This window comes from Peromyscus eremicus, chromosome 12 (assembly GCF_949786415.1).
Source record: "Peromyscus eremicus chromosome 12, PerEre_H2_v1, whole genome shotgun sequence".
In the NCBI taxonomy this organism is placed as follows: domain Eukaryota; kingdom Metazoa; phylum Chordata; class Mammalia; order Rodentia; family Cricetidae; genus Peromyscus; species Peromyscus eremicus.
In genome coordinates, this window is record NC_081428.1 from 63,730,380 (window position 1) to 63,754,861 (window position 24,482).

The 24,482-nt window shown below is 50.0% G+C and overlaps 2 protein-coding genes across 3 annotated transcripts in view; both read left to right on the plus strand.

The window, feature by feature from the left end:
• Lsg1 (large 60S subunit nuclear export GTPase 1) overlaps nt 1-2,477 on the plus strand; it is a 28,933-nt gene extending 26,456 nt beyond the window's left edge. The window contains exon 14 of the mRNA XM_059277182.1: nt 2,025-2,477. Coding sequence (XP_059133165.1) covers nt 2,025-2,204 — 180 coding nt within the window. The 3' untranslated portion in view covers nt 2,205-2,477. The remainder of the gene's footprint in view (nt 1-2,024) is intronic.
• A 13,543-nt stretch (nt 2,478-16,020) lies between these two features.
• The window catches only part of Tmem44 (transmembrane protein 44), a 33,607-nt gene continuing 25,145 nt past the window's right edge, over nt 16,021-24,482 (plus strand). For both annotated transcript variants that reach the window (XM_059277139.1, XM_059277140.1), the window contains exons 1-5: nt 16,021-16,222; nt 18,805-18,931; nt 20,942-21,035; nt 22,155-22,321; nt 22,498-22,584. In XM_059277139.1, the coding sequence (XP_059133122.1) occupies nt 16,086-16,222; nt 18,805-18,931; nt 20,942-21,035; nt 22,155-22,321; nt 22,498-22,584 (612 nt within the window). In that variant the 5' untranslated portion in view covers nt 16,021-16,085. The remainder of the gene's footprint in view (nt 16,223-18,804; nt 18,932-20,941; nt 21,036-22,154; nt 22,322-22,497; nt 22,585-24,482) is intronic.

Here is a 24,482-nt window from a genome sequence, read left to right on the forward strand (position 1 = left end):
TTACTGTAAAGAAGTGCCATAGTTCTTTTTCCATTTACTAGTTGATAGACATTTGGGGTATTCTCACAGTTTTGGCTAATAGGATTAGGTTGCTAGGTGTGCGTGCATCTGTTTGTGTAGCGTGTGTTTTCACATTCGTGAGTGAGCACTGCAGGACTGGAATGCTTCCGTCATTTGGAAAGCTGTGCTTTTAGCCTGTGAGGTGCAGCCAGCCTGTCCAGAGATGGCTGTGCTGTTGGGCATGCTCGCCAGCAGCACTGGGGGTGTCATGGCTCCACATCTGCTCCAGTGCTTCCCATTTGCTGGTGCTGCTTCAGCATCTGAAGTAGTCTCTGGTTCAGCCTTTTTTTTTAACCCTGGCACTTCGTGATGAACAGCAGCATTTCGCAGACTCACAGGTACCTGTGCATTTCCTGTACAGAAATGAGTTGTAAGAGATTTTTGTTGTTGCTTTGTGCACACGTGTGTGTGTGTGTGTGTGTGTGTGTGTGTGTGTGTGTGTGTGTGTGTTTTGAAGGGGATGAAACAAGGTCTTATGTAACCACACTGACCTTGAACTCTGTAGCTAAGGATGTTCTTGAACTCTTGATCCTCCTGTCTCCTCATGCTGAAGACATCTGTATACACTCCAAACAAGGTGTGGTGGTGCACATCTGTGATCCCAGTACTTGCATTCAGCTCCTACATCCACACATACACATCTTCTCACTTCGACAAATATGCATACATGGACATAAAAAAATAAGTGAATCAATATTAGTAACTTGAATTGCTTCGTCATAGCTGGTAGCATTTTCTTTTTGTGTTTGGTTAGTTGGTTTTTGTTGTTATTGTTTTTGTTTCTTCAAGACAAAATTTCTCTGTGTAACAGCCTTGTATAACAGTAAGGTTGTCTTGGAACTCACTCTGTAGACCAGGCTGGCCTCGAACTCACAGAGATCCTCCTGCCCTTGCCTTTCAAATGTTGGGATTAAAGGCGTGAACCACCACACACAATGGCTGGTAGCATTTTTTTTCAATGTCAGGTTTATGTACAAGCGTTAAGTCATTTTTGTTGTGTTTAATACACGTTTTCAATATTCTTAATTGGGGGCTGGAGAGAGGCTCAGTGGCTAAGAACACATGCTGCTCTTGCAGGGAACCTGGGTTTGGTTCCCAATGCCACATTTGTCGTACAGAACATTCAGTTTAATTTTTGTTTGTTTGTTTGTTTGTTTTTGTTTTGTTTTGTTTTGTTTTTGAAACAAGGTTTCTCTGTGTAGTTTTGGTGCCTGTCCTGGATCTTGTTCTGTAGACCAGGCTGGCCTCGAACTCAGAGATCCACCTGGCTTTGCCTCCTGAGTGCTGGGATTAAAGGCTGGCTCAATTTAATTTTTCAATGCTTGCAGAGATTTCAAGGCATTGCATGAGAAAGCTGAAAGTGGCATTATGTGAGAAAAAAATTATTTTCAATAAAAAGAAAAAAAGAAGAAAGTTGAAAGTGTCACCTTAACTTAACTTAATGTCCATATCTAAACCTTCACCCCAGTACTTTATTATAAAATATTAATTTTATTGCATGTGACAGTCATGGATGTTACTTTATAATTTTTATTCATGTTACTAAACAAACTGAATATGTCTCGAGCATCAGTGTCTAATGTATGCTGAAGCAGCCTGAATCTGACATCCATGGAGAGTCAGGCTCTATGTGATGGTATATACCTATAATCCTTGCACTCCAAAGACAGAGAATTGGGAACTCCAGATTTGCTGGGGCTACACAGTAAGACCCTGACTCATGAAGAAAAAAATAGGAATGCCCAGGAAATTTGAATTATGGAGTTTTGGATGGTTTTAGATAACATTGGAAGCTGCTGACTGAACAGTAGACAAGGAAGCCTGGAAAGAGGTGAGCTAAGAGAGGGTGCTGGGGAGCCTCGGATGAGGGGTAGGGAGTGATCCTGGGTCCGAGGAGACCCGTGTGCTGAGTGAGTTGCTCCTGTCCTGAGAAGCCTGTTCATGTCTCCTGTGTTTCCTCTCAGGAGAACGTCAGAGCGCTGACCAAAGGGGTGCGGGCTGTGATGGGCTACAAGCCCGGGAGTGGCCTGCTGAGCGCAGCTGCTGTGAGCGCTGAGAACGTGGCTGGGAAGCCCTGGAAAAAACATGGCAACCGAAATAAAAAAGAGAAAAGTCGTAGGCTCTACCGACACCTGGATCTGTGAACTTGCTCTACCGAAGTGACGTCTGCATCGAGCAGGTGGACATGAACCAACGCCACTGCTGCCTGTGGGGCTTCCCAGACACGGGCACTGCAGAATGCACCCAGAAGGCTAGACAGCGTGGCAGCCTTTGGAAGCGCCAACCGTGCCTATAATAGTCGTTGTGGTGTCCCAGGAGTCTCCTTCTGCAGAAGGCTGATGGATGTGTGTGTAAACATACATACAAATGCATATTAACTTTGGTTTTGAAAAGTTATTAAATTAATTTGCCACTAATTCATACATTTCATGTTATAATCATTTGAATTTGCCAAAATATAACTAGGGGAGGGTCTAGAGAGATGGCTCAGCAGTTAAGAGCACTGGTTGTTCTTTCTTAGGACAGGTTTGGTTCCCAGCACCCATATGGCAGCTCACAACCATCTGTAACTCCAGTTTCAGGGGATCCGACGACCTCTCCTGGTCTTGATGGGTACCAGGCACACATACATGGGTATGGGTCACAGGCAGAGAGAGCTGTCAGGGAATGGAGTGGGCTTTAGAAACCTCAAGTCCCATGCCCAGTGACATACCTCCTCCAACAAGGCCACACCTAATCCTTTCCAAACAGTTCTACCAACTGGGGACTAAGCTTTCAAATATATGAGCCTGGCCGGGCGGTGGTGGCGCACGCCTTTAGTCCCAGCACTTGGGAGGCAGAGCCAGGCGGATCTCTGTGAGTTCGAGGCCAGCCTGGTCTCCAAAGCGAGTTCCAGGAAAGGCGCAAAACTACACAGAGAAACCCTGTCTCGAAAAACCAAAAAAAAAAAAAAAAAAAAAAAAAAAAAAAAAAAATCAAATATATGAGCCTATGGGAGCTGTTCTCATTCAAACCACCACTCAAGGTCACCTCTAGGAAGCAGAGAAAGCCCCAAGTGAATGAATCCTGAGTGAACATGTGCTTTACATGGCTACAGCCATGTCAAGGACCTCCAAGCCTTTCCCAACCCCTAGGCCACACCCAAAGGGGAAATGGCAAAGGTTTCCCTTCTGGTCTGTGTGTAGGTGTTGATGGTGATGTGGAAAATGTCCACAGTAGCTTTCTCCCTCTGAACAGTTACTAGTCCAGAGACTGCTCCTACAGACACGAGCTAACCCTGTCTCCCTGGTCCAGCTCTATACCATAAACCCCACCTCCTGATTCAGCTGTGTAAAAACCCTGCCTCTCTGTTCAATTCTATACAACAAACAGGAGGAGCTTCGAGGGTGCTGTGGTCTCTCCATCAGCAGCCTCCATCCACCCAACTCAGTTTTTCAGTGTGTCTGTGTATCTGTCCTTTCTTCATTCCCTCACTGCCCCTGTCAAGTGCCTGGAACATACCTCACACTCAGGCAATCGTCACCGAAGACTAAGAGCTAGGCTTACAGGTGTGACTCACCACACCCAGTATGAAACTACATTCAGCAAATATTTATCAGTCAGCTACCTTCTAGCAGGAAAACAATCCATAAAGAAACCAACGTTGGGGCAGGAAGGATTATGGGAGCCAGTGGTGTCAAGGACACCACAAGAAACCCCACAGAACCAACTAACCTGGGCTCACAGGAGCTCACAGAGACTGAACCACCAGCCAGGGAGCCTGCATGGGACTGACTTAGGCCCTCTGCATTTATTACTACAGTTGTATGGCTTGGTCTTGTGGGATTCCTAACAGTGGGAGTAGGAGCTGTCTCTGTTGCTTGCTTTTGGGACCCTTCCCTCCTACTGGATTGCCTCATCCAGCCTTAAAAGAAGAGGAGGAACCTAGTCTTACTTGTTATATATACCATGGCTGGGTGATATCCATGGGAGACCTGCCCTTTTCTGAAGAGAAACAGGAGGAGGAGATGGAGGGTGTGGGGGAGACTGCAGTCGGGATGTAAAAAAACAAAACAAAAATAAAATAAAATAAACAACAACAAAGGAACCAAAGTTGGGAAGCCTTGTAAACAGGAAGCAAGAACTATGGAAGTTAGCTATAGCCGCATCTCATGGAACCCTGAAGTCCTAACGGGATTCTAGGTAGGAAAAAATAAGGTAACCGTGTATATACATGAACAGTGAAGTAGATTGCATTCTTCCTTTAAATAATGAAGGACTGGGCATAATGGCTCATGCTTGGAATCCACCCACAGAGGCAGGAGGGATCAGAGGCTCAAGGCATCTCAGCTACTCAGAAATAAGTGAAAAATAGGTATCTACCTGTAATCCCAGCACTCAGAAGGCTGAGGTAGGAGGGTGAGAAATTCTAGGTAGCTTAGCATACCCCCATCTCAGAGAAAGCAGTAATGGGTAAAAGTTAATTCATCTCAAAGCTGAAGTAGACTTGAGCCCAAACCACAGTTATGGTATCCTGCTGCTGAAAGGAACATGCCTCTTGGACAGTCTTACTCTATAGTTCAGGCTTGGAGCTCGCTGTGTAAAGCCCTGGCCTCAAATTCATGCCAGTTCTCCTGCCTCAGCCTCCTGAGTGCTGGGATTACATGCATAAGCCATCACACCTGGATGTTTAGAAGGGGAACAAGAGTCAGAATATGAAAACTCTGGGCCATCTGCTGAAGGACAGACAGAAACTGATGCTGATGGACAAAGCCTAGAGTTGTAGCGGGAAGTTTCTCCAGCCCTGCCTGGCCAGGACTAATTTCTCCCACCCACGTCCTGCAGCCGTTTGGCCCCAAGTAAACACACAAAGGCTTATATTGTTTACAAACTGTATGGCCTATGGGTCAGTTTTCTTGCTAGCTAGCTCTTATAACTTAACCCATTTCTTTTTTTTTTTTTTTTAAAGATTTATTTATTAATTATGTATACAGTGAGTGTTCAGCCTGCAGGCCAGAAGAGGGCACCAGATCTCATTGTAGATGGTTTTGAGCCACCATGTGGTTGCTGGGAATTGAACTCTGGACCTCTAGAAGAAGAGCCAGTGCTCTTAACCTCTGAGCCATCTCTCCAGCCCCCAACTTAACCCATTTCTATTCATCTATATGTTTCCATGTGGCCGTGGCATTACTGGTCTGCTGACATCTTGTTGCTCCTTGGGCGGCAGGCTGGTCTCCTCCCCCTCTGTCTTTCTTCTTCCTGTCTCTCTCTTGGACTTCCTGCCTGGCTATAATCTGACTTGCCATAGGCCAGAGCAGGTTCTTTATTAACCAATCATAGCAACACATATTCACAACATACCAAAAGACTTCCCACAGCATATAGGGACAGAAAAAACTCACACCATGCAGTTTACTGGTAAAAAGCATACAACCCATGGGTTTAACATATCTAGAGTTGTGCCACTGTGGGGTGTTTACCCACCAACCCCACAGCTCCCCAGAGTTTTCTTGAGTGTGAGCAGCAGGAAATATTAGATAGAAGGATTTATTGTGGACAATCTTGCGGAGATAAACAGATAGGAAATAAAGGATAGCCTCGAGAGGGCCTGGAACCTTTTCCAACGGGGCCCCGACTGTCTCTGCCCCAGGGTTTTTATAGAGACGCCAAGGGGTGGAGCAAAAGACCTCCTCCCCCAGCACAGCCAAGTGCAGACCATCTCAGACACCTGCACTCAGGCCCGTGGTCCTAATCATCCTCTATGCGGACCTGCTGGGTAAAGCCACGAGGAACCCGAGAACGGGCTCCCACATGCCACTATAGTAAATTTTAGAACATTTTTATCCTCCCATCCCCAATAAAGAGCCCAATCAAAGAAGCCATCAGCCCCCAGTGTACTTGTGCTGGCTATTTTTATGTAACCTCAACCAAACAACTACAGTCATTTTGGAAGAGGGAGCCTCAATTGAGAAAATGCCCCCTCCAGACTACACAAGCCTGTGGTGCCTTTTCTTGATTGATGATTGATGTGGAAGGGACCAGGTTACTGTGGGCAGTGCCATCCTTGGACTGTGGTTTTGGGTGCTATTAAAAACAAACAAACAAAAAAAAAAAAACAAAAAACCGGTCGAGCAAGCCAATAAGCAGCATCCTCCATGGCCTCTGCTTCAGTTCCTGCCTCCAGGTTCCTGCCCTGACTTCTTTCAATGATGGGCTGTGATGTGGAAGTGTAAGCAAATCAAACCCTTTCTTCCCCCAAGTTGCTTTAGATCATGGTGTTTTATCATAGTAATAAAAGCCCTAACCAAAACCCTACATATCTTAGATCCTTGCCCTAGGCAACCATTCATCTATATTTCATCTATGTGGTAGGCAGGTTGCCTGTTCCATATAAACTCCATGGAATTTGGTAAGGATGAGGGCTGGTACCTCAGCTTCCCCGTCACACAGTGGGTTCATTCCGTATGGCCTTCAGAAGATGCTAGTGAAGCACGCCCAGCTGCCCTCAAGCTGGAGGCATCTCATTCCCCCTGCGGGGCTCTTCTTTCCCATCACCTCTCCCCTTTCTCGGCTTCCTCCACAGTAAGGAAACTGAGCTGCAGTCCTTGCCTGGAGTCTGCGGCGCCTGAGCTAGGGCATCCTGACAGGGGAATTCCCATTTTTGACCTTTGCTTCTGAATGTCTCTTGTTAAGTTTTCCTTGCCGGATGCTTTGATGTCCGTCCATGTGGAGGTTTATGGTCTAGCTTTATGAATTAGTCATTGCTATCACTTTCGCATATTTTATGAATGGTAACCCGCTGTGCATCTGTCTTCTGTTTACTTTCAGGAAATTAGAAGGAAGTCGAGGTTCTTCCCAAGAAGCCAATAGCCACATATGTTTGGTTTTCTTTTTTGAGGGGGTGGGGGAGATAAACTGGAAATATTTCCAACAAGCCAGAAATCTTCTAAGGGACACATTGCTTTAACGGATTTTTCTCTTGTTTGGTTTGGAAGAGAGGAAAATCATCCAAAAATCTTACCCCATGTCTACTTGCCCCGTGTTGGGTTCAGCGCGTTGTTTTTCCAGTTAAGAATGGAAGACACTCGAAGGGAAGAGTGTCCTTCTGTTCCCTCCCTGGATAAAGGGAGACAATTTTGCACATGCAACAGGCAAATGTCAATACCCATGAAAAATGTGGTCCGTGGTAGACCGGATAGTTTCTATTTTTTTGAGATTTATCTTTATTTTATGTGCGTGAGTAATATGCCTGCAAATATGTCTGTACACCAATTGTGTGCCTGGTGCCCTTGGAGGCCAGAAGAGGCACTAAACCTCCTAGAACCGGAGTTACAGACAGGTGAGCTGCCATGTGGGCGCTGGGAATTGAACCCTGGTCCTCTAGAAGAGCAGTCAGTGCTCTTAACCTGCGAACCATCTCTCTAGCCCCTAAACTGGATTTTGAATGTTCTCCTATGTCTACAGAAAGTGCACAAGCCACAGTGTACAGATAAAAAGCAGCCTGATCATGGCTCTAAGCCTGACCTGCACCCCAGCTTCCTGTTAGCTTCTACTTGCCAAGGTGGCAGCCTCTCTGTTCTGACCTTTCCTCTGCCTTTGTATTGTAGAGACAAAAGAGTCTACAGTATGTGCTCTTGGGAGTCTGAATTCTGTAGTCCACCATTGTGGGGGTCATCCATAGTACGTGTGATAACTAGACCATTTGTTCTCATTGTTCTGTAGTATTGTACATGTCCAGGCTCAGGTTTCCAATGTGAAATGTAGCACTGTCCACCTGAACTTGCTGCTGTAATGGATATACTCTGTGACCTGTACTGGCCAAGGTTGCTATAGCCATTGTGACTGTTCAGCGCCTGAAGTATGACCAGTATGGCGGAGGAACTGAATTTTTATTTTACTTAAGTATCTTCGGTATAAATAGCCACATATAGCACTGGCTGCTATTGGCCAGTGTCTTAGTTATTTTTCTATCTCTGTGACCAAACACCATGACCAAAGCAACTTATAAAAGAAAGCCTTTGATTGGGCGTATGGTCTCAGAGGGTCAGAGTCCATGATGGCGGAGCAAAGGCATGGCAGCAGGAACAGCTGAGAGCTCCCATCTTTTATCCGAAAATAAGAGGCAGAAAGCACCTTGGGAATGGCATGAGTCTTTTTAAACCTCAAAGCCTTTTCCAAGGAGGCAGTACCTCCTAATCCTTCCCAAACAGTTCCACCCACTGGGGACCACGTGCTCAAAGATATGAGCCTCTGGGGGACATTTCTGTTGAATCCACCACCTCCAGCGTAGTCCTCAGACCTGACTTGAAGGAAATACTCTGCATTTTTGTGGGATGTGCATCCAGAAGCAGATGGGGGGCGGGGAGGGGGTCATCTGTTCAGCATTAGAAGATACACAAGGAATTTAACTTTTTTTTTTTTTCTCATCTGTGGGACTCTAGGAAATAAAAGGATGGCATCTACCTCTCCCAAGTTTTATCATGTTTATGTCGCAGGGTGGTATAGATAAGCCTGTTTATGTTGAAGCTGTGTAGTATAGACGAGCCCGGATATTCCAGACTTATGGCCCTCACAGGGAGGCGCAGTAAGGTAGGTGGGACTGTTAGTTCTCAGTGAAAAGCCATTTCTGTCCAGGTGTCTCTGATGAGCGGGACCTCCCCTCCCTAATACTCTTAGATCAGAACTAGCGCCTGATTTCTGAGTGTGGCAAGAGCCATCCAGGTGTTTTGCATTTGTTTAATTGAGGAACATGGGTGGGCTGGGGCATTAAACTGAAAATATTTGCAAACCTGCATTTCATTTGCTAATAGAATCTGTTGCTGGTGACTGGCCTCCGGGTGTGTGTGTGAGTCAAAGTATGGCTCCGAATGTCTCCTCTCTTCTGACTGTATCCGGTGCCTGTGTGGGCAACTCCTAAGAGGGGCTCTGTGTATTATCCCTGCTCCCATGCTAGGGGAAACAGTGATCACATCGCTTTTGAGTCATTTCTTACAGTGACAGAGGACAGGCAGATCAGGAATTTGGAGAGACTAGACTATATCCTTTGCCTTCTTTATTTTACTAATCTCACTCAGACTCTTATGTTCACCGTGCTTTCTCCTTTATAGTCATTTTTATTTTTGTGAAGACAAGATCTCAGTCTGTAGCCCAGGCTGGCTCCAACCATGTGCTCCTCCTGCCCTGAGCTGAAGTGCTGGGATTACAGGTGTGCGTCACCACGCTGGCTCTTCTCTGGTCTTTGTATGCATCTCTAAAGGTCAAATCCAGATACTGTGGTTCTTTCCCGGACACAGGTCGCTCGGTTGATCCCTTCTCAACAACAGTTGGAATTGCCAAGTGTCGACGTCTTGGTTTGAAGGCTGCAGCAACTGAAGAGAGAAATGTTGTAGAGAGTTATTTTTTGGAAAGTGTTCTTCAGAACACAAAACAAAACCAAAGCTTTTTACTCACTCCCAGAAGTTGCTGTTGTCTCTCTGACCGAACTGGGATGGCAGTTATATTTTCCTGGTCCTTAGTGGTCAGGGGATAGAGATGTGGAAGCCATTTGGGGGAGATAAAAGGAAGGTGACCGCACACTTCAGGCCTTACATGGCATTGGCCCCTGTTTGTATTCTCTGGCTATTCCTCTGCTGAACTGTCCCTAAAGACTCAAACTGAGCACCATTGTTTGAAGGTTTTTCCCCTCATTCTTCTATTAACTTAGTTTGCTGTTGTTGTTGTTGTTGTTGTTGTCAATAACTTCAAACTTGAAAAGAACACATTCTGATTACGTCTCCTTGCCTCTCTTATCTCTCTTCTATCTATATCAACCGGCTTGGGTTGGTTTGGGGACCTATTTAGTCTTACCAGTCTATGTGACCGTAGATTAGAAGTGTGCCTTGCAGCCTGGCTGGCTCAGTGTTTATACAGCTGAAGGTGCTGGCTGGCTCCCTCACTCCCTGAATCCGTCAGTAGCAACAGTTTAGCAAGGAGGGCGGGGCCCGTCCATCCACACCTGACTGTTGATGGGCCCATTCTTGTGCCTATCCCGTGGAAGGGCGAGGCTCGTCCATCCACACCTGACTGTTGATGGGCCCATTCTTGTGCCTATCCCGTGGAGGCACCTGAAGTGCTGGGAGTTCATGGATGTAATGGCTGCGTCTTGCCCAGAACTGACATTTTTAAGCCCTTCTCCTTGTCTTCTGGCTCTTACAGAAGGAGAACAGCCTCCCCATCTCCCACAATGTTCCCTGAGCTTTATAGGGAATGATATAAATGCCTTGCTTAGGGCTGAGGACTCATCTGTCACTTATGAGAAGCACCTTGTGCAGCCATGAGGCTCTGCATTTTCTACCTTTCACTGGAGTCTTCTCTGGTTAAGGCTGGAGTAAACATTGAAAAAAACAGTCCGATGCTATTTCAGTGACCTCCCCTGCCATGGGTACTTTCGACCAGGTTTATGGTACCAAGTATCCATTCCCTCCTGTAGAGGAAGTGTGTCACTGGGGGTGGGCTTTGAGGTTTCAGAAGCTCCAGCCAGGCCCAGTATCACTCTCTCTTCCTGCTGCCTGTGGATCCAGATGTAGAACTCTCAGCTCCTCTCCATTACCGTGTCTGCCTGCATGTCACCAGGCTTCCCACCACAATGACAATGGACTAAGCCTCTGAACTGTGAGCCAGCCTCAATTAAATGCTTCCCTTTATAAGCATTGCTGTGGTCATGGTGTCTACTCACAACAATAGAACCCTAAGACCGAAATTGACACAATCACCAGCAAAAAAAAAAACAGATCCCAGGCCAGTCTGTCAGTGGATGCCGAAACCAAGGATTCCTGGGGAGCTGGAGTAGTGTGATTGTGGAGCGGGGACACACAGACCATGGTGAACATGTGGAGGTCAGAGGGCAACTTGGGGCAGTCAGTTATCACCTTCCACCATGTAGGACATGGGGCTTGAACTCAGATCATCAGGATGGGTGTCAAGTGCCTTTCTCCACTGAGCCAGCTTGCTGGCCCTCTTGGGATTTTATTTTATTTTATTTTATTTTATTATTTTTTTTAAGAGGGTATCAGATTTTATTGCAGATGGTTGTAAGCCACCATGTGGATGCTGGGAATTGAACTCAGGACCTCTGGAAGAGCAGCCAGTGCTCTTAACTGCTGAGCCATCTCTCCAGCCCCCCTCTTGGGATTTTAAACTGTTACTTACTTAGTGACTACATTACACTTGTTGGGGAGAGATAGCTGATGTCACCTAAAGGAGAGATCAAAGTCGACACCAGGGTAAGTGGCAGCACTGATATGTGTGACAGGAGTGACTGCCACCGACTGTCCTCACAAACATGTCTGACCACCAGGCCCATGAGGAAACCATTATACAGTCCAGCCTTTGGACACAATAGAAGAGACCTGGACTAAAGAACTCACAACTCAATTACTGAATCTTGTACTAGGAAAACCATGCATTATTAAAACAAGTGAGCAAAATTTCATGTGGGTTATATATCAGGTGGCATTGCCATATGTGTGGGATGGAAGTGGCTAGAATACTCTCTGTAGCCCAGGATGGCCTCACGCTTGTGGTGATTGTCCTGCCTCAGCCTCCCGCACGCTTTAACGACAGGTGTTCGCACTGAACTTTTAAAAGAAGAGTCTTAGCCGGGCAGTGGTGGCGCATGCCTTTAATCCCAGCACTCGGGAGGCAGAGGCAGGCAGATCTCTGTGAGTTCGAGGCCAGTCTGGTCTACAGAGTGAATTCCAAGACAGCCAAGGCTACTCAGAAAAACCCTGTCTCAAAAGAAAGAAGAGAGGGAGGGAGGGAGAGAGAGAGAGAGAAAAGACGAGTCTTAAATCCATAGAATATTCAAAAATGAGAGAGAAAGGTGTGTCCTTGGAGACAACAATCTGAGATGAAGTGTCATGATGACTGAAATTTCAAGTGGTTTAGAGGGAGAGAGAGGGAGCAGATGTGGCAGAATATTAAGGACTGGCAACGCTAGCTGCCGTTCTTTTACCTTTCCTACAGATTAGGATTTTTCAGAGAGAGAGAAATGTAAAAGGTTATATAAACTACCAGAAGAACTCAGGAAGCATCTTTAAAAGCAGACAGAATTACACCAGAAATCCTGGTGTGGTGGTGCACGTCTGACCTCCCAGCACTTGGGAGCTTGAGGCGAGAATATCGGGAATATCGCAAGTTCAAGTCCCCGGCTCTGGAAAATGACAACCTAGGAAGAAGGATTGGAGACCTGTCGCTTCCAGAGGCTTCTGTCAGTGCCGCCGGCGTCTCTCTAGCGAGGAGGAGACCTGTGGGGCTGTTTTGTTTTGGCCCTTGTAGCTGTTCACAGCCACAGCCCTTCCTGTCCGGGCTGCAGTTTGTTAGAGGCTGGCAGGAAACCGGGTGCCTCAGCCTTGGGCCCTCACCAAAAGGAAAGCTCCTGCGGGAGGCCCAGGCTCGGCCCTTCCTTCTCCGCAGGACAATGCCTGAGGCCGCCCGCCTGCCCTGCCACTGCCAGCAGGAAATGCCTGGGGGAAGCGAGGTGGCCCACTGCCCAGGAGCCGAGCCTCAGGCTCTTGGTGGGTTTTCTCTTCAGAGTCTGGACCGTGGCCCAAAAGCAAGGTCTAAGCTACGGCTTTGGGACTCTGGGAGGAGCAGCCAGGGAGGGATGAGCCAGAGGTGTTCTCCTCAGACACAGACCCTCTCCTGGCTTCAGGCTGTCACCGTCTCATCTCCCCTCAGAGCCCCAGGATCTCCACTGTTGACTTTCTCAAGAAGCCATTCCCTCCTTGTTTCTAAGAAGGCCTTTACAGGGCTGTGCTGGGACCTCAGGCCAAAAGCGTGAGACCGGAGGCCTGTGTTCTACCACTGTGGTGTTTCTGCCTCAGCTGACACCAAGTCCTGGAACTCTGGGAGGGAAAACCAAGAGTTTGGCTTGGGCCCGTTCAATTAGACACAACAGGAAAAAGCAAGTAGATAGCGGAGCCCGTGAATCTAAGGAATGAGAGCCGATAGCCCAGAGGAAATAAACCGGACAATTGCAACCTACTGAGGTTGAATCTGGAAGAAACAGAAAGCCTGCGCAACAAAGAAATGCGTAGCGATTCCAAAACCCACTCACAGAGAACAATTACAAAACCCACCCACAGCTGAGTCCTGCCACGCCGAAGAGCCCTGTGTGGTGCCCACACCTACAGTCCCAGTGTTGACGCAGGAAGATCACTGTGAATTAGAGGGTACGCTACACTGAGTACGGAGTTGCAGGCCAGCCTGGGCTACATAATAAAACCTTGTCTCAAAACCAAGCAAAAAGTAAGCTTGGATGCACATCTTAAATCCCAGCACTGGGGAGGCAGAGACGGGCAAGTGTCTGTGAGCTCAAGGCCAACCTGATCTCCATAGCGAGTTCCAGGCTAGCCCGGCCTACATAGTGAGACCCTGGCTCAAAAACGTCAAAGTTGAGCTTGGTAGGGAAGTTTGACAGGAGATGAGCATGTAGGGGACGCAGGAACAGAGGTAGCCCAAGGTGGCAGGGGAGGGGAAGGGACCGAGAGCTGAGCCATGGTCTCCCTGCCGTTAGCTGACTTTTCTTCGCTGTCTTTGAACCCAGCTTCCTTAGGATGACAAGAGGGTCAACGTCCACCGTTGGCATGTGTCACTGCTTGAACCGTAGGATTTCTAGTGTCACAGGACACTAAGGCAGGTGTCTCTGCTGCCTCGTTTTGTTTTGTTTTGTTTTTCAAGACAGGATTTCTCTGTGTAGCCCTGGCTGTCCTGGAACTCACTCTGTAGACCAGGCTGGCCTTGAACTCACAAAGATCTGCCTGCCTCTGCCTTCCGAGTGCTGGGATTAAAGGTGTGCCTCACCACCACCTAGCCATCACCTCACTTTTAAGTAGGATCACATAAGAGTGCAGAGAGGTTCTGTTCTCTGCTCCAAGTCCCCAATGCTGTGTCAGGTCCACAGCCATGTGCTGACAGGGGTGTGTGTGTGTGTGTGTTCGTGTGTGTGCAAATGTGAGTACAAGTGTGGAACTCAGAGGACAACTTGTGGGGTCAGTGTTTTAGTTAAGGTTTCTATTGCTGTGAAGAGACACCATGATCACAGCAACTCTTATAAAGGAAAACATTTAACTGGGCTGGCTTACAGTTCAGAGGTTAAGTCCGTTATCGTCATGGCGGGAAGCAAGGCAGCATACAGGCAGACATGGTGCTGGAGAAGGAGCTGAGAGCTCTACATCTTGATCCGCAGGCAGCAGCAGGAGACTGAGTGCCGCACTGGGCGTAGCTTGAGCATAGGAGACCTCCAAACCCACCACCACAGTGACACACTTCCTCCAACAAAGCCACACCTCCCAACAGTGCCACTCTCTATGGGCCAAGCCCTTAAACACATGAGTCTATGGGGGCCATTCCTATTCACACCACCACAGTCAGGTCTCTCCTTCCATCAGATGGAACTCAGGGATTGAACTCAGGTCTTCATCCTTGGCAGCAAACATTTTCACCCAGTGAGCCATGTCACTGGCCTGGTCTGCTTTTTTTTTTTTTTTACAAGCAGAATGATTCATATTTCTCTCTCACTCCCCTCTGACATAGTTTTTACTATATAGCCCAGACTGGCCTGGGACTTTGATCCTCCTGCCTCAGCCTCCTGAGTGTCTGGATTACAGTTCTATGCAAGCACACATCTCAGGGTCACTCTCCTCCTGATACCTATGTGTGTGCGCGCACACACAATAACTAAATTGAAATTGTTTAATTTGGTCCAGCCATGAGGGGGGTGTATGCTAAGGAAACCTGAGGGAAAGCTGTAATACAGAGGAAAACAGACGTAGAGCTGGATGTGGTATCACGTGGCAGGCCTGTAATCCCAGCACTTGGGAGACAGAAAGCTCAAAAGTTCAAGGTCGTCTTGACTATTTAACACATGGAGGCTAACCTGCGCTACAAAAGATCCTGTCTCCATAGCAGAAATAAAAACAATAGTGATGTATAAGTATAAACTGAGAGCATATGGCTTCCCCACCTTGAAGCTGGTGTGATGGTGACATGTGGAGGTTCCCAGTTTAGTAAGTCAGTGAGCAGAGGATCTCTGGCTTCCCCGGAGAGGCTGAGGATAGAACCAGCACCAGAGAGGGTTTCTGTGTACCACTGACTGTCCTGGAACTCTGCTGGCCTCGAATTCAGAGATCCTCCTGCCTCAAGCGCTGGGATTAAAGGCCTGCATCACCACCGCTACCTCTGCTTTGTGGTTAAGTTGCAATATATGGAACTGGAGGGAACACGAATGTTCAGACCACAGCGACATCCCATTTGTCCGAGCAGTGGTCACTACTGTGGACTGTTCTGTAATCCCAACACCGGGGAGGCTGAAGCAGGGGGTCTTTGAGTTGGAGGCCCACCTGGAGGCTATGCAGTGAGCTCCAGGCTAGCCTGGTCCACGAGGCAAAACCCTGCCTCAAAAGTAAATAAACAGTAAAGTGACAGTGTGCTGTGCTTTGAACAAACTTATTGAAACCCATAAAGACACCTTGAAAATATTCTAATGGTTTGCTTTAAAGAAGAAAAAAAACATTCATTTGCCTAATTGTGTGGCCCTGCGGCTGGATGGGAGCGGCACGTTCCTCAATTAACCCCTCCCTGGCTGGGTCTAGGGAGACTGACTGGGTGGTGCCAGGCATGCATGCCCTTGACAGCTTCGGCAGAGTGAAAGAAAAGCAGAGGCGATCTGTGCCCGCTCCGTCCCCCACCCACCCTTCTGTGCTGCACCTTTTTAACCAGTGACCTCGCGCCTCGGGGGGTGGGGGCAGGGGAGGGGGAGGGTCCCCCACCCCACCCCTACGAGCGCTTGGCAGCGCCAGAGTATTGTCTGTCTTGGCAACCGGGGTTCGTGAACCCGCAAAGGGACCGGGTGCTGGCGGCGCCCTCCTTTGTGCGGCGGCTGCGCGCGGCTCCACCGCTAGGGGGCGGCCCGCGGCCCGCAGACCCCCGACAATAGGCGAGGCCGGGGAGCGGTGCGGTCCGGGAACTTTCCCCGGGGGTCGGCTCCCGGGAGGCTCGGCCGGGCCATGGAGGAGGGGGCTGGCGCCGCGTCCCCGCTCTGGAACTGGGACTACCTGGACCGCTGCTTCGCCCGCCGCCGCGTCTGCATCTCCTTCGGCCTGTGGATCTGCGCCGCCTGCTGCTGGATCGCCGCCCACGCGCTGTAAGGGGGCCGGGACCCGCGCGAGGGGTGGCGGGCCGTCCGCGCAGGGGGTGGTGGGGAGATCGGGCGTCGCTCGCCTCCTCTAGGAAACCCAGGGGAAGGGGCGCAAAGGGGGTCCTTCGGGAGGCAGCTCAAGTCCGGGGTCAGATCTGGCACGGCTCTGTGCACTGTCGTGGAGTCCCTTCTGGATTCCCAGCACCGGGAAGCTGGGCTGTGAGCCGGCGGCAGGAGGCTGGGTGGTGCAGTGGGGGCGGCTTGGATTGGCTTCTATTGTCAGCCTTTCCCTGCTGGCTGGCGCGGGGAGCAAGGGCAAGGTGTAGTAAGCCTTTGGGGCCTCCCGGGAGTGAGGAGATGCCTCCGAAAAGGAATGTGAGGATTAAATGAGGCAGGCCAGGCAAAGGACTTAGTAAGTGCTCATTAAACACCATTACGGCTCTGGCTCTGCCACCCACCCTTAGGGAACCCTAGCAAGTCCCTTGATGTTTTCTAGTTTTAATTCATCCATAGCTGGGGAGAGGTGTGGAAGTGGTGTTCCGACTCCGGCCACAGTTTTTGCTTTTGTCTACCTTGCAGTGGGATTGGCCAGGTAGTCCCTGTCGCCTGGGTTCTGAGGGTGAAACTTCCAGGTCTTCAGGCACCCAAGTATACTCAGACAGGAGAGGAAGGGTGCATCATCGCTCTTCCCCACTGCTGTAACTGGCTCACCTTAGCGCTCAGGGGACAACCCCTTAGGCTCTCCGTAGTGGTTCAGAGAGTCTGCAGTCCCATTGCCTAGTGAGTGGAGTCCAGGAAAGACGCTCTGGGCCTGGGCTGCATTTCTTCACGCCCTTGGTCCTTGCCTGCCCCCCTCCCCCCCCCCCCAAGGTAGGTTCTGTTTAGCACACTGTCGGATGAGGAGCCGGCCTACTGAGTATGCAATGACACAGGCAGGCTTCAGGGATTGAGCTATCCAGTCAGAGGGCGCAAGGTAAGAGGGCTCCACGGGCACCATCCCCTTTCTCATGGGCATTGTCTCCTTTGTTCCTTAGCCACCCCATGCTGCCCACAGTGTTGGGCATGCTTGCCCCTGGAACCAAGGCTTACCGAGGTTCAGCGGTGTGCTGAGAATGCCTGGCTGTACAGGCTTGAGAGCAAGGCTTCTATCTTTTACCCTGCCTGGGGCTACACATGGCCCTCTCCTCTCATGACCCCACCACCCCCGAACCCCTCTCTCCTCCTCCGTTTGCAGAGAACGGGTCTTCCGTGGTGTGGTGTGTGGGCTAGGTTAAGGTTAGTCCAGGAGTCCTGGCCCCCGAGAGCTTGGAGGATGTGCCTAAGAGCATCAGGGCATAGGGCAAAGGCCCTAGCGTGAAGTCAGATCCTGCATCTACTCACATCGACACCCTAGGCTGCACATTCTCCTCTGTCCTATACAAAGGCTGAAATAAAGTATTGCTAATTTGGGTCTTCACTCCTTGACCTTGGGTTGGTTTTAACAGCCCAGAGCATAGATATATAGCTAATGATAACACTCTGAGCTTCAGGCTTGGGGCTGGCAGACCCAGAAATGTTTAGGGTACTGGGTAACAGCCTTCCTTCCGTAACTATGATCTTTGGGACCGATGCTCAGAACCCGATCAAAGGAGTGAGCACCAGCCATCCTGTCTGAGTGGATGAAGCCGGAGCTGCTCCTGGCCCATTCCTCTATAAAAACCAGCAGGGAGACACCTGACATTCAGTGTAGTGGAGACAGCATTCGTGATATTGCCAGAGAGTCTCTGGCCTCTACTAGTCTGCCCTGCCCTCTGTATGACCCAGGTGGGTGAACAGTGGGGAGAGAGCTGGAGGGAGAGAAGCCAGCCGCTTGGAGACCTGGGGAGAGGGGCCCAGAGCACCGCGCTGCCGCTCCGCAGTTCCGTTTTGTTTTCCCTGCATTATGAACATGCACAAATTGCTCAGCTGGCAGAGTCTGCCACCCACTGCACAGATGGACTGGGTAGATTTCACTCTCATTTCAAAGAAACAAATTGCCTTTTAAATTTAGGCAATCATGGCTATAGTTAGCGGCGCTGGTGGGGGGTGACTTTTAGAAACTGTTTCCCTTTCAGAAAATCAAACCTAACAGCTAGCATGTGAGGGAGGAGAGGGCTCTGTACCTTGACCCAGCCTGATTTGGAGGAGGGAAAAAGAAAAGAGCCCTTCTCTTTTCTTAAAGACAGGACCTCCTAGGTCGTGCAAGCTGGCCTCGAACTCAAGACCTCCTGTTTCTGCTTCCCAAGTGCTAGGATCACAGGTGTTTCCTAACATGCCGAGGCTTGCAAGAATCTGAGGTGCATGCCCCTTGCCCAGCTGGTCTCCCCCTTTTGTAGAAGAGGACGATATATCTACAAGTACAGCTCCAATTCCCAGCATGGCCTCGTGGTTCTTCTGGTCTTTTCTTCCCCACCTGTACGTGAAATCCAGAAACACATGCTACACCTTGGGGATAGAGGGGAGATGATGCTTCCCAGAACAGAGGTTACTGCTGCCTCTTCTAGGTGTCGTCTCTGGCCTCGCCTCCAACTCACAGCCCCTGTGTTCTGTTCACGCTCCTATCACCTCAGGGTTCTCTACCTGAGATGCACCAAGAAATGTGGCCGGGACCAGTCGACACTGTGCGCCGCCTTCTGCCTCCTGACCAGCCTCTGTGACACCGTGGGGGCCATTCTGGCCAGACAGCTCACGATCCAGGTATGTCCCGCACAAGCCTGGCTTCTGCTTCTCCGCGGCTGGCCGCCGCAGAGGCCTCCTCTGTCTTTTCCTTCGGCCCGCCGAGCAGTTTCCTCTCGGAACCTGTGCCTTGTCCTTCCTGCCTTCTCAAGTGCTCTTTCTCTCGGTGTCCACACGGCCCATCCTCACCTCCCTCAAGCGTTTGTTCAAAGCCACCTTCTAAAGCAAAGCCTCCCGGGGCTGCAGCCATGTCCCAGTGGGTAAGAGCACGCAGAGAGGACTAGACTTTGGTTCCCAGAACCTGTGTCTGGTGACTTATAACTGTGTGAACTCCAGCTCCAGGGGATCCCATGACTTCTCCTAGTGTAAGTGTGCACATGTGGCTGTACACACACACACACACACACACACACACACACAAAGAAGGCCTCCCCTGTGTGAAATTGTAACACTCCTCTTCCACAAGTGCTCCAAGCTCCCTTCTCTTGCTGTAGTTTTTTGTGGTTGTTGTTGTTGTTGTTTTTGGTTTTTTTTGGTTTTGGTTTTTTGAGACAGGGTTTCTCTGTGTAGCTTTGCGCCTTTCCTGGAACTCACTCTGTAGACCAGGCTGGCCTCGAACTCACAGAGATCCACCTGCCTCTGCCTCCTGAGTGCTGGGATTAAAGTAGTGCACCACCACCGCCCGGCCTGCTGTGTTTTCTTATCTTGCTGTGTCTTAGTTAATTTCCAGTTGCTGTGACAAAACACCATGACCAAGGCAACACATACAAGAAAGTGTTTAATGGGGCTCCTGGATTTAGAGGGTTAGGGCTCATGACGACAGAGCAAAGCCATGGTGGCAGGGACAGCTGAGAGCTCACATCTGGATCTGCAAGTAAGAGACAGAGGCACTGGGAAGGGCTTCAGTCTTTTGATAACTTAAGACCCAGCTCCCAGTGACACACCTCCTCCCACAAGGCCACACCTCCTAATCCTTCCCAAACAATTCCACCAACTGGGGACCAAGGATCCACATGTATGAGCCTTTGGAGGCCATTCTCCTTCAAGCCACCACAGTGAGTTACCGTCATCAGAAGAACAGGGACTTAGTCACCTCTGTATTGTCACTGTATACAGCTCCTAGGAGATGCTCAGCAAATAGTCATTATCATTACTGTTTACAGGGCTGAGACTTGGCGGTGGCAGCCGAGTCCTTCCCCGGGTGGTGATGTGGGATTTGGCACAGGGAAAAGCGGTTTCTAGCTTCCCCAAAGTGCAGGTCCTCAACTAAAGTGTTTTAGCCCTCAACACATATCCTAAGGAATATTTTTTGAGCCCTACTGTGAGGAACTCATGATTTTATCTTTGTGGCCACCCAGGCAGAGATAAAGGGGGGCAGCCTAGTGGTCAGGACACTGGTTCAGAGGTTTGAACTTGCTGAGAACACTGTCGTGCTGGCTCTGGAGCAGACTCCCTTTTCCATTGGCTTGTGGGGTAGAATGAGGCTCTGTTCGTGTCCAATAGGGATGGCTGGCGGGAGTTTGTTAAATATTTAACTGTCTCCTTGGTGCCAAGATCCTCTTGTGTATTAACTCATTTACTCCGGAAACTGTCCCGTGATATGGATCCTGTCATTCATCTGCTACAGATGTGGAAACTGAGGCACAGTGAAGCTTTCTGTAAGCCCGCCCTCTAATAAATACCAGGGCCGGATTCCAAAGCCACAACGTATCCTCTTCCCATTGAAGCTTTTGTCTCTGGTACTGTTGACTTCTTCTAGGTCCCAGTTCCAATGTTGGCCATGAATTGTCTGCAGACATCTATATGGCAGTCATTGAGGGAGACCTGGTCGTGTGCTGGTTTTACAGATGGGGAAACTGAGTCTCAGAAAGCTTCCATGTCTGGGATATAGCTCCACAGCAAAAGCTACCCATGCCACAGACATGCTGCCCTGGCGTAACTCATGTGGTGGGGGGTCTCCCAGGAGGGTAGTGCTGTGGTACCTGGGGGCTAGTGCTTGATCGCCCAGACTCTGTCTCCGTTTGCTTCCAGGTGTTCACAGGTGCCTACCTAGCAGTTGTCGACTTCGTGAACTTTATGTCCATCCTCTTCCCAGTCTGTGGCTCCAAATCCAAGTCGAAGTCTGGTGAGTGTGTGTACGCCGTCATCCCTTCCGCCTTCCGCCTCCATTCTTCCGTCCTTCCGTATGCTTGGTGCCAGTTCCTTACCACACCCAGAGCCAGACGAAGGAATGAGATCCCTGACCTCAGCCGCATGAGAAAGATGGGGCCCTAAGCAGTTACAGGGAGGGATGAGAGTCGGAGCTAGGAAAGCGTGTGGCAGCATGTGACGACACCATGACTAGTGGGTGTCACAGGCAAGCAGACCAGCAGGGGCCAAGGCCAGAAGCAGGGATGTAGATGGCTTCAGGAGACAGTATGCAAGTCTGGCTCACCAAACCAAGCCACACAGCTTCTGGAAATGGATGGCAGAAGCAGGCATGCATCACCTCTGCAAGAGCAGGGCTGGAGGGACCGAGATGAGGTGAATAGCCCTGAGTACGTAGGACTGGGCGTTCCTGTGAAGAGAGCAGTCAGTGTTCTTAGACTCTTGTCCAAAAGCAGGATGGTCACATCGGTGGGTAACCCAGTCCACGTAGCTCAGAGGAAAATTATTCTTTTTTGTTTTGTTTTGTTTTTTGAGACAGATTTCTCTGTGTAGCTTTGTGCCTTTCCTGGATCTCGCTCTGTAGACCAGTCTGGCCTCGAACTCACAAAGATCCACCTAGCTCTGCCTCCCGAGTGCTAGGATTAAAGGCGTGTGCCACCACCGCCCAGAGAAAATTATTCTTTAAAATGCTCCGAAGAGCGTGTGTCCCGTGTTCCAAGGAAATCTACAAAGATGTCCTCTCTCACTGCTGTTTCTCCTGCTCACAGAGTGGGTGGCTTGACACACAGTCACTTATCTGTGCCAGTGACAGAAATGGTTGGAACATGGTCATTGGGGATGGGAGTCTAGAAGAGGGGTTAATGTCCACCTAGATACTAGCATTAAAAGATTCCTTCCAAGGAAGACAGGCAGCAGCCACTGTTGGGGGAGGCAGTTTCTGGAAGAGGAACTTGACCCCAGGGCTTTGAAGGGGGTCATGATCGGCCATAGCAAGACATGCAGCAGAGGCTAGAGTCTACACCAGCCTCCCCCTCACCGGCCGTCTGGTGAATTCTGTCATCCAGGAGCATCATGGGAGGTCTGGTGTTTCCCGCAGGTGGGAGCTGCAGGGAGAGGAAGGGCAGAAGGCACCTGAGAGCCAGTGTGTTTGCCCTGGCTCTGCCGCTGTGCCTGGGTCCCGGCTGGGCGGTCTGGGCTGCTGTCCCCAAGGCTTCAGCCCCAGTCCGAGGGCCACAGCGGAGGCTGCTGGGAAGCCTGCTGCAGGTAAGGCTGAAAGTACAAAGATGTGCGGTGGTACAGGTCACTTCCCCCCTTGTGCCCTTGGAGAGGGTGAGGGTTCTTGCCACTGGAAGGAGGGGCCTTCTAAAAGCAGAAGGGATTGTATTGGGTTTGTTGCTCTTTGGGACATATGCACAGTCTCTACACATCCGTTCTTGCAGGAAAACCCGGAAGTCTTCGGCTACCTGCTGGGAGGCATCGCTGCCTTTGGCTCCTGGGCATCCCGGATCCCTCCGTTCTCCAATATCGTGAGCCTGGGTGGGGCTGGGGCTATGGGTCGTGTGACCAGTCTTGGGGCATCGGGAGATCCTGGGGGTGTGATGTCCCTGTGTGGAGCACACATGTGCTTACATTTTTCTGAGGAGCCAGTATATGACAGCAGTGTGGGTTGTGTGTGTATGCATGCATGCATGCATGCATGCATAGCATGCGTCCGGGTGTGTAGCTGTGTGTGTCTAAAGGGCCATGGCTGAGCAGTGGAGTCCTGAGACGTACAGGAACCTTCCAGGAAGTCTGAGGCTCTTCTCTCTACTTCCTGTAGCCAAGGAAAAGTAGAGCAGGAAAAGGTCACATGGATGGGACAAATTAGAGTCTCACAAGAGAACAAGAAAGGCACAGAAGTCCAACACAGTTAGCTACCCACGGTCTTATTGGCAAATATTTCCAAACATCTGGGCTGTGATCCCAGGTCTGTTGAGGCCAAATGGGGCTTATCCTTGGGGAGCTCTCAGTCCTGTGGAAGACTCAGATGGCGCCGTGAGGGGTTTCCCTGCTCTCCCAATGGTGGAAACAAGTGTTTGGCTTGGGAAGCAGGAGAGACGGCCCCTGTGCCGTCAGGGAGTGAGAGTAGACACCATGACGGTATCGGGCTGCAGGGGGTCTCTCATAGTGGCTCACAAGGGCAAAGGGGACCAGTGGAGACAGAAGCCGAGGAAGGGTTGTCTGTACACGGGAGAGGGCATGGAAAAGCCACCATCCAGGACAGTGCCTGAGTGAGCTCCGGGGCTGGTGTAGAAACTGCCTGGCCAGGTTTTCTCTGGAGAAGACTCTGCTGCGGTGCCCCTGCCTCAGTGGCAGGCCCTCGCCAGCCCTGACACCCGAAAGTGGAAAGGGTCTGTCATTTAGTCTGAGACAGTCACTTTCCCAGGAGCGCCACACTTCAGTAGCAGATCCAGAAGGACAGGACGTGGGAGGCAGGTGGCTTGTGACTGTGCGTACAGAGCCCCGCTGTGCTTCGAGGCCTGGGCCTCCAAGTCCTGGAGTCCTGTCTCCAGAGATTCCCAGGCTGGCTGCAGCAGCCTGTGGAGGAGTCTCCAGGAATGGGGTGGGGCATCACATGGCGGGGAGACCTTCCAGGGAACAAGGGCTGTATCTAGACTACCTGTTCTAGTTCCCTAGGACCTGCAGCGGGGTGGTCGGGCTGGGGAACTCACAGGCCCTTAATGGCTCTGGGAAACTTCCAGGGTTGTGGGAAGGAACCATGGGAAGGGCATCATTACCCTCAGGCTGTGGGGCCAGGGACCACACCCACCCTCACCTCCAGGTACCCCACAGTTAGGTGCTTGACTGGGTCTCTCTTCTCACTGGGTTTCTGCAGACGGTTGCCAGAAGAGAGCCTGGGGATAAACCTAACAGGGATATGTGGCATTCCTGGCTGGTTTTTGTTTGTTTGTGCAGTGCTGAGCTTTTAACCCAGGGCCACACACGTACTCGGCAATCAACGCTACCGCCGAGCTACATCCCAGCCCATCTGAGCATTCTTGGGGGATTTAAAGCAAAAAACGAAAGAAAAATCAGCCAAAATACACTTTTCTCCTGAACTTGGTTCCATTCCTTAGCTAACACCTAGATATTTCTAAATACCATCACCTAACAAGCAAACCAGATTATACACATTTCATACTGGCATATGTGGAAACTTAAATATGTACTGTGCCGTTTAGTATGTAGTCTTGTGTATGCATGTATAAGTGTATATATAAAGTGACTTTTTTGAATATTTATTTATTAGGGGGGTTGGAGATCTGGCACATGGCACATGGCTAGGGTGTTATGACCAGGGGACAACTTGCAGGAGTCGCTTCCTCATACAGTGTGGGTGCCAGGATCCAACCTAAGTCATCAACAGCGGGTGTCTTTACCTGCT